This window comes from Chlorocebus sabaeus, chromosome 3 (assembly GCF_047675955.1).
Source record: "Chlorocebus sabaeus isolate Y175 chromosome 3, mChlSab1.0.hap1, whole genome shotgun sequence".
In the NCBI taxonomy this organism is placed as follows: domain Eukaryota; kingdom Metazoa; phylum Chordata; class Mammalia; order Primates; family Cercopithecidae; genus Chlorocebus; species Chlorocebus sabaeus.
Window position 1 is genome coordinate 92,968,110 of NC_132906.1, and position 12,894 is coordinate 92,981,003.

At 49.5% G+C, this 12,894-nt stretch overlaps 2 protein-coding genes across 4 annotated transcripts in view; one reads left to right on the forward strand and one right to left on the reverse strand.

The window, feature by feature from the left end:
* Positions 1-1,072: 1,072 nt before the first annotated feature.
* LOC103214808 (ATP synthase F(0) complex subunit C1, mitochondrial) lies at positions 1,073-1,612 on the reverse strand. Its single transcript, XM_007960926.3, has one exon. It carries the CDS (start codon positions 1,590-1,592, stop codon positions 1,185-1,187), a length of 408 nt encoding a protein of 135 aa, XP_007959117.1. The 5' UTR covers positions 1,593-1,612; the 3' UTR covers positions 1,073-1,184.
* Positions 1,613-8,336: 6,724 nt separating this feature from the next.
* The window catches only part of LOC103214812 (uncharacterized), a 682,137-nt gene continuing 677,579 nt past the window's right edge, over positions 8,337-12,894 (forward strand). For 2 of the 3 annotated variants that reach the window (XM_073014507.1, XM_073014509.1), the window contains exon 1: positions 9,323-9,885. The gene's annotated coding sequence lies outside the window, so the exon portion shown is untranslated. Of the gene's footprint in view, positions 8,586-9,322; positions 9,886-12,894 lie in introns of those variants that run through there. The other variant, XM_073014508.1, reaches the window with a different exon arrangement.

Below are 12,894 nucleotides of genomic sequence, written 5' to 3' on the forward strand. Positions count from 1 at the left end.
TGCCCGGAACTCGGCAGTCATCTCGTTACCTTGGAGGGAGTTCCCTGCAAAGCACCTGGAGCATCTGGGAGATGCTGCCGATTAAAGCAGGTGTGTGCCGGAGCTCCGGTGACCAGGCTGGGGGAGACGGGGTCCTCCCCTCTGCGGTCACATGGGCCACAGGAGAACCAACATCAGGGAGCCGCTTCTCAGCCAGAGTCAGAAGTCGAGTGGGTTGTGGGGTTGGTGAGTTGTGAATCTCACACCTGCCACTTTTTAGCCACATGACGTAACCTCTCTACACCTAAGTCCTTTCTGTGAAGTGGGGGTGATAATGGCACTGGCCTCATGGAGTTGTTGGATTTGCTGAGTTAAGATGCCCTGAGTGCTGAGGATGCAGGTGATAGACAGGGCCTCCGGTGCTCGCCGGTCTCACTGTTCCTGATGGCCGCCAGCACCATTCGTCCTGAGCAGCCCATGGCAAGGGTGGTGATGAGATGAGCCAGTGTTGGCCGACACGTGTTTGGAGGGGCTTGACTGGGTCTCACGTCCCCATTCCCTGTCTTCAGGAACCGAGTGTGAGCCGAGGGGAGCGGTACAGGATGGATGCAGGTGACCAGCGCTGGGGGCAGGAAGAGCTGAGGACCCATGGCACAAAACGCCCCTTGGCATGTGGACTGACTCCTCCGCTTGACCTGTTTCCTTACATCCTCAGCCTTAGGAAAGACCCCAAGCCTAGACAGGCCTTGCTGAAATGCCAAGGGGGTCACACATCGACGGCTCACCTGGGGACACCACAGGGTTCCAATGCCGCCCAGGGTGTGTGTGATAAAAACACATATCTGGTCCTTGCTCCTGGCTCCTGGCAGAGAACTCCTGAAACCCTTGGAATTCCCTGAGTGGTAGAAGGCAGTGCCTTTCCTTATTCCTTTTTTATTTTTTCCAAGATGGAGTCTTGCCCTGTTGCCCAGGCTGGAGTGCAGTGGCATCATCTCACCTCACTGCGACCTCCGCCTCCTGGATTCAAATGATTCTCCCACCTCAGTCTCCCAAGTAGCTGGAACTGCAGGCATCTGCCACCACACCCAGCTAATTTTTTTTTTTTTTTAGAGAAACGTTGTGTTTAATGGTAAAGCTTAGTACACCCCAGCACCAGGAATGGCGTGGAGTCGCAGCGGCAACAGGCAGGTGACCCCCACGGAGCCTCACATGGCGAAGAGGATGAGGAAGGCGACCATCAAACAGAAGAGCCCCATGGCCTCAGACAGGGCAAAGCCCAGAATGGCATAGGAGAAGAGCTGCTGCTTGAGAGATGGGTTCCTGGCATAGCCAATGATCAAGCTGCCAAACACCGTTCCAATGCCAGCCCCTGAACCAGCCACACCAACTGTGGCTGCCCCAGCACCAATAAACTTGGCTGCTGTGTCAATGTCCCGGGAGACAACACTGGTCTGGAACTCCCGTCTGGCCACCTGGAGTGGGAAGCTGCTGTAGGAAGGCTGTTTAGATGAATTCACTGGGCTATTCAAGAAGGAGGCAGACACAGGCCTGATTAGACCCCTGGTACAGCGGATCAGAGCTGGAGAAATGAGTAATGCCCCAGTAGTCTGCATTTTTTCAGTCTCCCAGCTTTAGCCCTTGGTCTCCCAGCTAATTTTTTAAAATATATTTTTAATAGAAACGGGATTTTACTATGTTGCCTAGGCTAGTCTTGAACTCCTGACCTCAAGTGATCTGCCCACCTTGGCCTCTCAAAGTGCTGGGATTATGGGCATGAGCCACTGTGCCTGGCCCTTCCTTACTCCTGAGGAACCCCTTTGATGTTGGGTCTGTGCTAATGAGGTGATGTGTGTCCACCTGTCCCCACCAGCCACAGGGTGAGAACTTTCAGCCTCACCCTCTGACCTCCAGTGACCTCCTCTCCCCTAAAACCAGCCACAGGGTGATAACTTTTGACCTCCAGGGAGGGAAGAAGCCCCGTCAGTCATGCCTTCGTGATGCGACTCCGCGTGGAAACCTTGGAAGGACAGGACTGGAGAGCTTCTGTCTGATGAGAGCGTCAGTGATAGGAGGGTGGTGTCTGGAGAAGCGTGGAAGCTCCGTGCCATCCTCCACTCCTGCAGCCCCAAACCTTGCTGGCCCCTGCAGCTCTTATCTGGACATGTATTTGTATTCTTCAAAATAAACCTGTCACTTTCCGTGCCCGCCTCCCAAATGCTTCACGTGCTTTGCAGGGAAATCCCTCCAAGGCACCGAGGTGACTGCCGAGTTCTGGGTAAGCTGCCTATCTTGCAAGGCCTCAGGTGACAGGAACATAGTCCACTGCAGGGCAGGGCTGCTGGACTCCCCGGCCCTTAGACCACTCATGCGGTGTTTCTCGAGTTCCATAAGTCATTCTAGCAATGACAAAACCTGAAGGGAGAGCACAGGAACCCCGGAATTGGTAGCTGACAGAAGTATCGGTGGTCTGGGAGCCAGGAGCTTGTGGCTGGCATCTGAACGGGGGCAGCCCTGCAGGATGAGCCCCTACACCTGTGAGGTCTGTGCTGACCCCCAGGTAGCCAGTGTCAGGATTGAGTTGAACCATTCACTGGACACCCAAGTGGTGTCAGAGTGGAGACCAGGACACACTGGGTGAACATCTGATGCTCCATGCTCATTTATGCTGCTCTCCTAGCCCCACAGCTGCGTGTGATCTTCATAGTAAAATATGCTTCCCAGAAGCCTCCCAGAAGCAGCAGGTCGCCTCTGACTGGAAGCAGGAAGGCTGTAGGGTGTGAGCAGAGGTTGGGGGGTGAGCACACATTTACTTCTTCAGAATTAGGGAGTGTTTTCTAGATGTGTGGAAGTATTTCTGGGGGGAAGGTTGAGTGAGGACAGGTCCCGTGCATTTGGGGGCCCGGTTCTCCCTCTGGGTGCAGGTGGGTGCCGTTGGGCTTTGCACTCTATGACAAGGCATGGGACGGCCATGCCCTTCCCCGGGGACCGCCTGTGACTTTGGAGCCTAAGATGCCTATCACAGGAGCAACGTCGCTGGACTAAGTCCAGAACATTCTTGTTAATACGGAAGGATTTAAAATAGAAATTTCTTAAATGAGGTAATTTAAACTCTGGGTTGAACCTGGCTCACTTTCTTATTGTTATATATGCGAGAACAGAGGGTAAAGTAGCTCATACCAACCCCAATTCTAATTCTGAATGTGCATTCACCGTCACAAGCTACTACAAAGATAGGGCCAGATTCTCCATCTTTTGAGAACTGGAGAAGGGGGAACAAAGAGGGGAACTGAGAAGGGGTGAGCACACAATCCAAGCACTGATTTCACGTGTCTAGGTTGTAGTTTTGCAGCATGTAGTAGAATAGGATAAAAGCTAGAGAATGAATAAAAAAAACGGAGCGGGATTTAATCCTAGTGTAATTTTTAGATTTTCTTCTTGAGAAGTGAATGACAGTTTCACCTGCTTCTTGAAATGTCTAGTGAAACTTGAATGTCTCCTATGATACCATCAGACTTACAGAAAGTATCTTCCCAAGCTAGCGTAGAGGCGCTGAGGAAACAGTGATGTTTGTTATGGCATGTTCTAATCAAGGCACTCACGCATGTCGCTGCTTGTCAGCAAGGGCGGATGCAGCCACTTGGGATGAATCACGTGGGCTTTCTGGTTATTTCATTCCCCTGGCCTGTTGGTTATAATCTGTTGCAAAGCTCTGATTTTCAGAGGTCTCAACTCTCCCTACAGGACAAAGACTGGCAGAATATTCTGAAACTCTGGAAGATCAGATGTAACTTTCTGGAACTCAAATTATATAGTTCTGCTTACAGGATAAGGAAGCTGCTTATGGGAGAAGGTATTTTCTTGTTGCACAGTGAGTTTATTTCTTTGCTTTCAAATTCTGGAAGCCAGGGAAGTCTTCGGTTGAAAGGGATTTTATGTGCTTCTAGATGAGGAGGCAGGAAGAGAACCAACTCACTGTGGTGGAAAGAAGCTCTACGTTGTTTGGAAATGGGAGCGAGGGCTCACAATTCCAAAGATCTTTTCCTTTTTTCCTTTAAGTTAACAAACTCCTATAGTATTTGAATCCATGGTTTTCCTTAATTGCCTTCCTTCTTGGCATTTGGCTGCAGTCAGCGTATGATATAACACTCAGGATTTCCTCTTTCCGAGCTCTCCAGCCAATACGTCTAGTCTAAGCCATTTCACGGAGGTATTTTATTGAGCAGCTGCTGATGTGGCAAGTGTCCTGAACAAAGGTGCTCCTGAGGGGTTCACAGTTTGACAAAAAGGCTGGGTTGTCCCTCGAGCAAATTGCAGGTCTCTCTGACATGAACACCCAGTCTCCTTTTGAAATCCTTTTTGGCTTTCTGGACAGTGCCACAGCTGGGAGGATAAGTGCCTTTCCATGGTCAGTGTGCCCTTTGTATTTATTTTGAACATAAAATCATGGACTGGGAAGTGTGCATCTATTTTGTACATGATTTTGCCCCTCAGAGTTAGGGCTCTTAAGGGTTGAGAGCACCCATACTTTGTAGGGGTCGCTGGGTGGTGAATCAGAAAAGCAGGTTCCCAGGGCCCCAAAACAGGGATGCCAGGCTGACCACGCAGGACAGGGCCAGAAGCTTCTATTTCTCATCAACCACCAGGTGACTGTGCTGGTAGGGGCACGAGACCTACATTTGGAGAAAAGGTCCCACCACCAGGTGGTCATGCAGGCTGCGGCCTCATCTCCCAGCTCCCCCAGATGAGCTCAGGCTGGGCCCGGCCCTGTGGCCCTGCCAAGGAGCTGCCCTTCTTTCCCTCTGGCTGTTGCTCCATTCTGTAGCCTCATCTGTCACTGCCTCTCAAAACACAGGCCCAGCATCTTCCAGGGCACTCCTCAGGTCTCTCTTTGAATCCCGCCCACGCTCTGGGACTCTCCAGTCAGCTCCAATCCAGCTTATGCAGATACCAGTTGGTAAACAGGAGGTGCTCAACCAGTGTTGGCTGGTCATTGAGCGTGCCTCATGGATGTTCCACTTTTAGCTTTTATCTTCCTCAGCTTGGGTTGTCACAACACAATACTGCAGACTGGGTGGCTTAAACCACTGATATTTATGTCTCACCGTGGCAGAGGCTGAAAGTCCAAGATCAGGGTGCCAGCTGTTTGGTTCCTGGTGAGGGCCTCCTCCTGGCTCACAGATGTCCTCACCGTGTCCTCACGTGGTGGAGAGAGGGAGAAAGAGTTTCCTCTCTTCTCCTTGTCTTACAGGGTCACAGACCTTTTGGATCAGGACTCCACTCTCATGACCTTATCTAACCCCGGTTACCTCCCAAGACCCCATTTCCGAATCCAGTCACGCTGGGGTTAGGGTTTCAACACATGAGTCTGGGGAAGATGCAGTTCAGTCCACAGCAGCTTTGTTACTTGCTAGAATTTGTAACCCCCCAAAGTGAATAATCTTGGGGCTTTTGCGGTCATTGCAGACATGCTCAGAATGGTAAAACGTGTGTCACTAGGCCAGGTGCGGTGGCTCACGCCTGTCATCCCAGCACTTTGGGAGGCCGAGGCGGGCGGATCACTTGGGGTCAGGAGTTTGAGACCAGCCTGGCCAACATGACAAAACCCGTCTCTACCAAAAAATACAAAAATTAGCCAGGCATGGTGGTGCATGCCTGTAGTCCCAGCTACTAGGGAGTTTGAGGCAGGAGAATCGCTCAAACCTGGGAGGTGGAAGTTTCAGTGAGTCAAGATTGCACCACTACACTCCAGCCTGGGTGACAGAGTGAGACTCTGTCTCAAAAAAAAAAAAAAAAAAGTGTCACCAGATGTGCATATCCCCAGATGATATCGAGCAAGGAGATGCTGAGACTTCCTCTCATTCTGTGCACAGTATCCTTTTTGCAGTCTCTCGAGTGCCATGTTTTTCAAATTTCTGTGCAAATTTCTGTGCTTTTGCTGGTGATTTCACTGTGTAAGATGGCCCGTCAGCGCGGGGCCGAAGTGCTGTCTAGGATTCCTAAGTGCAAGAAGGTTGTGCCATGCCTCATGGAGATAACACGTGTGTTCGAGAAGCCACTCAGGTGGGCTGCCGGCTGTGAGTTCAATGTTAATGATTCCACAATACGTATTGAATAAGGTGTTACCAAATAGAAATAAACATTAAACAAGGTCATGTATGAATTGATTGACGAAACTGTTGTGACCAGATGTATTTCTCTGGGAGCAATGGCTCAGTACTTGCAAATTCAGTATTCATAGTAACTTTAGAACGTCACCACCATCGATGTTTCACTTTACAACTGACTATATATTGTTAATGAACAGACTGGGTGTGCAGAAACCAGAAGCCCTAAGAAAGGCAAAATATGCATGGGTTACTTGTCTTTTGTTGTCAGCCCAGCACTGAAATATCTGTAAGCACATGAATACTTGATGGAAGTTTGCTTTTATAAACGATCAGCCTTGACATTGTGGAAATACAGTGCTAGTGGTTACGAGATTGTAGCCACTCTGGGGCCAGGACAAGGGGAGCCGTGGAAAAGGATTTATTACAGCTGACATCTTCCTGTTTTCTACTAAACAGTCATGTTCAGGTGCCTTTAAATCATGCAGTTTAGAGCAATGATTCTGAAAACCTTCAAGGCACCTGTGGCAACCCCAAGACCCCAGAGGATCTCCTGTGAGAAGACCCGGATTTTAGGTGGAGCCCCAACAGGGCCAGTGGTTGGGGATGAGTTCAAGGCGGCAGGGTTGAGCTGGGCCAGCCTCTCCTGGTGTGTGTGATCACCTGGGAAGGACGCGAGGCTCCTCTGTCAACCCAGCTCCTCCCCGGAAGACAGCCAGCATAATCTCCGTGCTTGAGAACCTGTCTGAGAGAGAGATGACAGATAGCTTGACTCTGACAGAGAACTGAGAAAACATGGATGATGTTTGAATTCAACAAGTCCTTTGAAAATGCAATGGCCAATGGGGGGGGGAGTTTTACCTTTTCTCTGGTGTGTTTTTAAATACGAGTATTGCTTACTAAACAAAAAGCTGAAGATCACAAATTCTTCACTTATAAATCCTGACTGTGCTGGATGAGTAAGGCAGGAGAAGAGAGGGGTCCCTAGGCCGATGACAGGTTTTAAGGCGCCTTTCAATGCTGGTTGGTCAAAATCATCGGATCTCGCCTGAGGCTTCTATGTGAACAGGCCATTGGCTGGGGGCCTTGGGAACACCAAGTTATTACACTGCAGGCTCTATTTGCATAATCGCAAGTGCAGGTTTCTTTGGCAACCCCACTAGCTTAGCCATTATTGCTGAAATTTTAATGAAAGGAGAAGTGCCATGCATGTGGAGAAAGTCGTTTAAATAAGAACTACCTGTATCATTTAAACATTTGCCCCTAAACCATTCTTGTGAGCACTCCAGTCCTCGCAAACTTCTCACTTCTTTCGGGAGTGAGAACAAGCAGGCCGAGGGGCACACGCCCGCCAGGGTCCCCCCAGCACCGCGCAGTGCTGAGCAGGCACGTCCGCCTCCGGGCCCCTGGACCATTGTTTGCTGGTACAGACTTTTTTCCCACTTTAAAATGGTGAAGATGAAAACCTATTCTGGTGTGGGGTAAAGATTCTCGGCAGAGCCCGCGTCAAGCCCGACGACGGCCACCCTGACAGCTCCTGGCGCGCGGCGTGGGGTGTGCAGCGGCAGCTCCTGGGTGAACTTTGTCCCTGGGCGTGTGGTTTTGGAGCGTGCCGGGGTGACATTCAGCCTCTACATTCATTTTTATGATAATTCCGAGTAAATTGTGGTGCAATAAACTCTTCAAGCCTGTCTTTCTTGTGAAAGCCGTGAATCAATCAGCTGTGGGCTTTTTTTGGGGGCCTTTCAATGTATAGTGATCATTTAGATTTGACGTGCATTGTGAGACCTTAGCGTGCCTCCTCTCCCTGGTCTGTCATTAATTCCAGCCTCCGCTATTCTGGAGTACAGTGAAGGATGACTGAGAAATCATTGCCCCTCTTCAGCTCTGTTATTGCACAAAATAGCAGCGCAATAATTTTTTGTCAATGTTTTACTCTAAAAGCTTTCTACGTCAGTTTTGAAAAGGAAGCAATAAAGCCCATTCAATGGTATGAATAAAAATCCTTTGAGGGTTAGGAGCAGAGCTTCTTTTCTTCAGCTGGTAATCAAATTGGAGCTAAAATGAAATTGAGTTTTCTTATGAAAATAGCCTTTGTTGCTGGGAAGGCTGGTAATTCATAAACAATAACCTGCTCTTTTGTGTGGATAATAATATATTCATGTTCTTTCAATAGGGTAAAAGCCAGACCTAGTGCATTATGGTACAGTAAAAATAGCAGAAGGAGCTGGCTGGAATGATCTTGAAGAAGAAATGAAGCACTCGGTGGCTCTGCCCTTCTGCATCCCTCGGAAACCGCAGTCGGCTTTATTTGCGCGCCGGTTTTGTTGTTGATTTGTTGCTGCTATACAATATTCGGCTAATTGTGGACGGGCTCAAGCTGTGCTCATCACTGCGACGGCTGCCGCGGCTGCACGGTGTTCACAAGAGCAGGCTCGTTGCTCCGGGACCCGCCAGCTCCACAGCCTGGCACCAGCAGGCGACGGGACGTGGTGCTGGGAGGTGAGCAGGCCGGGCACCGGGAGGAGCGGGGCGGCGTCGTGGGCTCAACTGGGACCAGGTAAAGTGTTGGGGGGCAACTTGCTGTGGATTTTCTGCTAAGTCTAGGGGGGGCAGGGTGGAGAGGGAGAGAGCAGGACACGGTGCGTGCAGGGAAGCGGCGTCTGGACTGCAGGGCTGCAACCTGGCTCACAGGTGGATCTGACGGCCGCTGTGCCTCTCCCCGCGCGGGACCTTTCCAGGGAGCCTTGTGGTCATGTCTGCTGGTCCTAGGAGCTGTCCTGGCCCTCACGGCTGTGTGTGGGGTCCTTGGAGACCCAGGGGTACCTGCTGGTGCCGGGCATAGTGTGGCCTGGAGGGGGAACGATGGCTTCTTCTGGCGAAATCTGTGTTTGCTGAACTTAGCTTGGAAGTTGGCTGCGCAGTTGCAGCAGGCTGCTGGCATCCAGGTGGGGGCTGGAACTGCCGCCTGCAGACAGCTCACTGGACGCTGCTCCTTGGGCAACAGGGACTTTTGTTCTCTATGCAAGTTGGTGAAAAGTTGTGTTCTGGTGATTGTGAAAACGTGTGCCATCCCAATCTTTATGTCGGCATATGGAAAGAGCCTGGGTCTTCCCAGATCCAGAGCCCGGGCCGGGTCCGGGCCAGTCAGATAAAAGGGGACTTTTCCATGAGGTCATTTGTTGTTACCATGCAACACAGTGCTGTAGGAATGATTCAGCTTAGCGTGTCTGCTGAGATTGTAAACATGCGATGAGGCTCCTCATGGAATATACTCTAGTCACTCTTTTGGGAATCATTTTTGGTTGCTGTTTTAAGTTCCATTTGCTTGGCTCTAAACACAGTTCAGTGGACAAAAAAAGAAAAGAAAACACACCTTTGAAAGCAGAGAAGTGTCCAGAATGAGGTGGGCAATGACAGCAGTCACCAAGGAAAGCGTCAGTCTGGCTGGACTGCGATTGTCAGGGGGATGGCAATGTTTTCCATGTCACTGGTGGCTTCTCTCCGGGTAACCTTTTCTGTGAGGCTCCTACGGGATAATGGGTATCTTTCTGGCTTAGCCTAAGGACTCTGCAAACTCTGCCCTTGGTCCAGAACTGAGGAATGGAGACATTGAAAGGAGTACCACGATGTGCAATTCTAAACGACTAAACTTTGACAGTGTCCGGAGAAGCTGAATCAGTGCATGGTGAGCCTGCCCTCACGGAAATGAGAGCAAAATGGAACCGGACAGAAGCGCAGGAGTGTTTGTGTGCACACAGCTGTGGCAGGGATGTGTGCCAGGGTTAATGCCGGCTATCAGGTATTTGTGTGTTGTTTTGGTGTTTTAACAATGAAATTACATGCTTCACAAAAGGAACTTTTTACAGGCGCAGTGGAAGCTGACAGTTGTGGTTACATATGTCATTATCCAATTAGTTCACGCAAACGCATGTTTTTATGCTTTACTGAAATGCCTCCATGTGTTTCAGCTCTAGCAAATATTACTTCATTGAAGTCTTTCAAAATAAGGATTCTAATTGTATATATTTTACTCCACTGCAGTAAGTTGTCTGTGCTTTTCAATATCATGAGCACCTTAATACGTTCTGATTTTTAAATCTATTTCACGTTTATTTGCGGGGGGGAAAAAAACCCAGGATTCTTTTGGCTCCCATTGTACACTTTGTCAAAAAGCCCCTACAAGTGACAGGTTCTTTCTGACTTTCTCCTGCTGACAGAGCTGCAGCGCATGGGGGCTTTATTCTTATGCTGAAGTTGAATCGCTGAATCGATGTGAAAGAAAAGATTGCTAATTGTCAAAGAATTACCCTTCAACTCAAGGTAAAGGAAACTGTGGAGGAACGTTCCTGGAGCATTTTTACTGTGGAAGAAATGATAAATAGATTTCGTCTGGATGTAAATCGTGGATCATATGTCACCGCAAAGTTCAGCCTGAAAATGATAATTTTCTTCCTTTTAACTCTTTGGTTGTGTTGATACAAAGTTCTCCCCTTACCAGTACGTGTTTTAATGGGAGATAACTTGGCTCTTTTTTTGCTTGAGGATGTGCAGGCTGCTGATTCCGAGCTGTGCGAACCTTGCTGCAGAAGTGTGCAGAGGAGAGGAGAGAGGGGAGGGGTTCTGTCGGCTGGGTCTGGGCATCTGGCCGTGAACCGGGAAGCCCGCTCAGTGGCCAGGTGTCGGAAAGGACGGCTTTGGCCTGTTGGACTCTGGTCTTGAGTCTGATGTTCTCTCTGGTTGTTTGAAGAGATAAAAGCCACTTATACTGACTGTCCCCTATTTTCCATGGCCAAGCACATGTTCTCCCTGCATTGCTCGGGGTAGCCCTACTCTTGGCAGAGGAATGGTTCCATGGAGAGGGCTGGTTACAGATGGCAGCTCACACACACACTGGGTACTGCACAGCCCCAGAGCTGAGCCAGGTGGCATCGGGGTGTATGGTGGGCATACGGCCAGAGCAGGCCTTCAGAGGGGAGCCAGGACCGAGTGCCGACACATCGGGGGCAGGGGTCTCAGCAAACAGACGGCCGGGACATTGTTGTGCGTGGAGCTCTTCACCCAGGCCATCTTCCCAGCTCCACTGGATGCCAAGGTCCCCTCCCATCCTCTGCTCGTGCCCCAAGCCCGCTCTGCCCTTACTCCGGCTAAAGCCTGGGGCTGGCCCTGAGGAGAGACTTCTTCTGACTCGGGGCCCTGGCAGCCCATGCGCTACCACAAGTCCCTCTTGTTGGGGAAAGAGCTGCTTCTTTCTTTTTGAAAGGCTTGATCTCCCAGGGGACCAGTGGGGGCACATGTGTGGGAACGAGGGGGCTCAGGGATAGGAGTAGGGGTAGATGAGGCAGGGATTCAGGGGTCGGGGGGAACACTGGTGATCTGGAACTTTTCCAGGTGAGTGCCCCCCAGCCCACTCATCTGCCCTTGCCTGGTGTCTGGCCGAGGCTCACTGTGCCCGGACGGCAGGTCCTCCACATCCAGTCTGAAGGCCCACAAGGGTCAAACATTTACCACCTGCCTCCAGGCTCCCATCTTGTGCCCTGGGGCCACCTGCTCTGGTGACCATGGTGGGTGGTGGCAGTTTCTTTGGTTCTGTAAGGAGATCCCATGAGGAGGTGACCCATGGGAGTGTGACCACCTGCCCACTCTGACTGTTGCTGGCTGCTCACGTCTCCTTGGACACGCTGGGACAGCGCCAGTGCTGTTCTGGCCTGGAAAAAGACCCAGTTGGGTCAATGGCTGTTCCTGATGGGTATGAGGGCCACAGACTCACCTGGCTCTGATGATTTCTTTATTAAACTGTAAGACTAGCTGTCAAGCTGGAGGAGGGAGACAGAGAGGAAATGGGGAATAAGATCCACAGTGCAGCACCGATTTGTTCTCTGACTTTTCTGCTTTGGCGCACGTTGCCTAATACGGGGAAGCTGATCTTTTAAATTAGAGGCAAATACAATGAACTTACGTTAAGGTGAATGTAAATAGTCAAAGTCTTTTCATTATTACTGATCCTCTATTCTCCCATTGACTTCATTTAAGCCTTTTAATCCTTAATCACCAAATAATTTGTATTTACCTTGGCTGGACTAGATTATCTACAAGATAAGGAAGTCTACATATATGGAATAGAGATGTTTGAATACATATATTTTATTTGTAAGGGAATAAGCATGTAGATTAAAAGTGATGAGTTTTGGTCATTAGAAAAATACTGGATATGGACATCTGGGAACAAATCAGCAGTTGCATTTTCACGTTACAGCTAATGTCCACAATTTTCAAAGGACATTATGGCGATAATTATCTGTCAAAAATTGCACCACAGCACATCCATTTCTTTTTTCTGTTTTAATCCTGCTCTACTCGACCTTCTCCTTTCTGAAACTTTGGGGGCGTGGGTTAAGTGCTTTTTTACTGCTCTATGCAAATTGCGCCTCCAAAAGTTCAAAGATCTGGTACAAAGCCTGTCACTACTTGGAAGATTTCCTTTTTTCCCTTGTGCTGTTGAGAATCAGGAGCGTGTTTACAAATGAGTGCTGCTTGTATACTGCCGACACGGAAGGTTTGCCAGTCTCATTCTCCCTGTGTTCTCCTTAGCACATGATTCAGAAACCTACGGCTGAAGCTTCCTCTGAAAAATACAGTTGACAGACAGACAAACCTGAAAATATTCAATTACATATTTTACACCAGTTTTAGTTCTGCCTTATGTATATTATTAAGGATGCCACATACCAAGGATGTGTTATCTCGAAAGTGAAAAAAACGGCTCCCCGTCTTTTCTGCAAAGTATTAAATACATTCTTAAAGTATCACT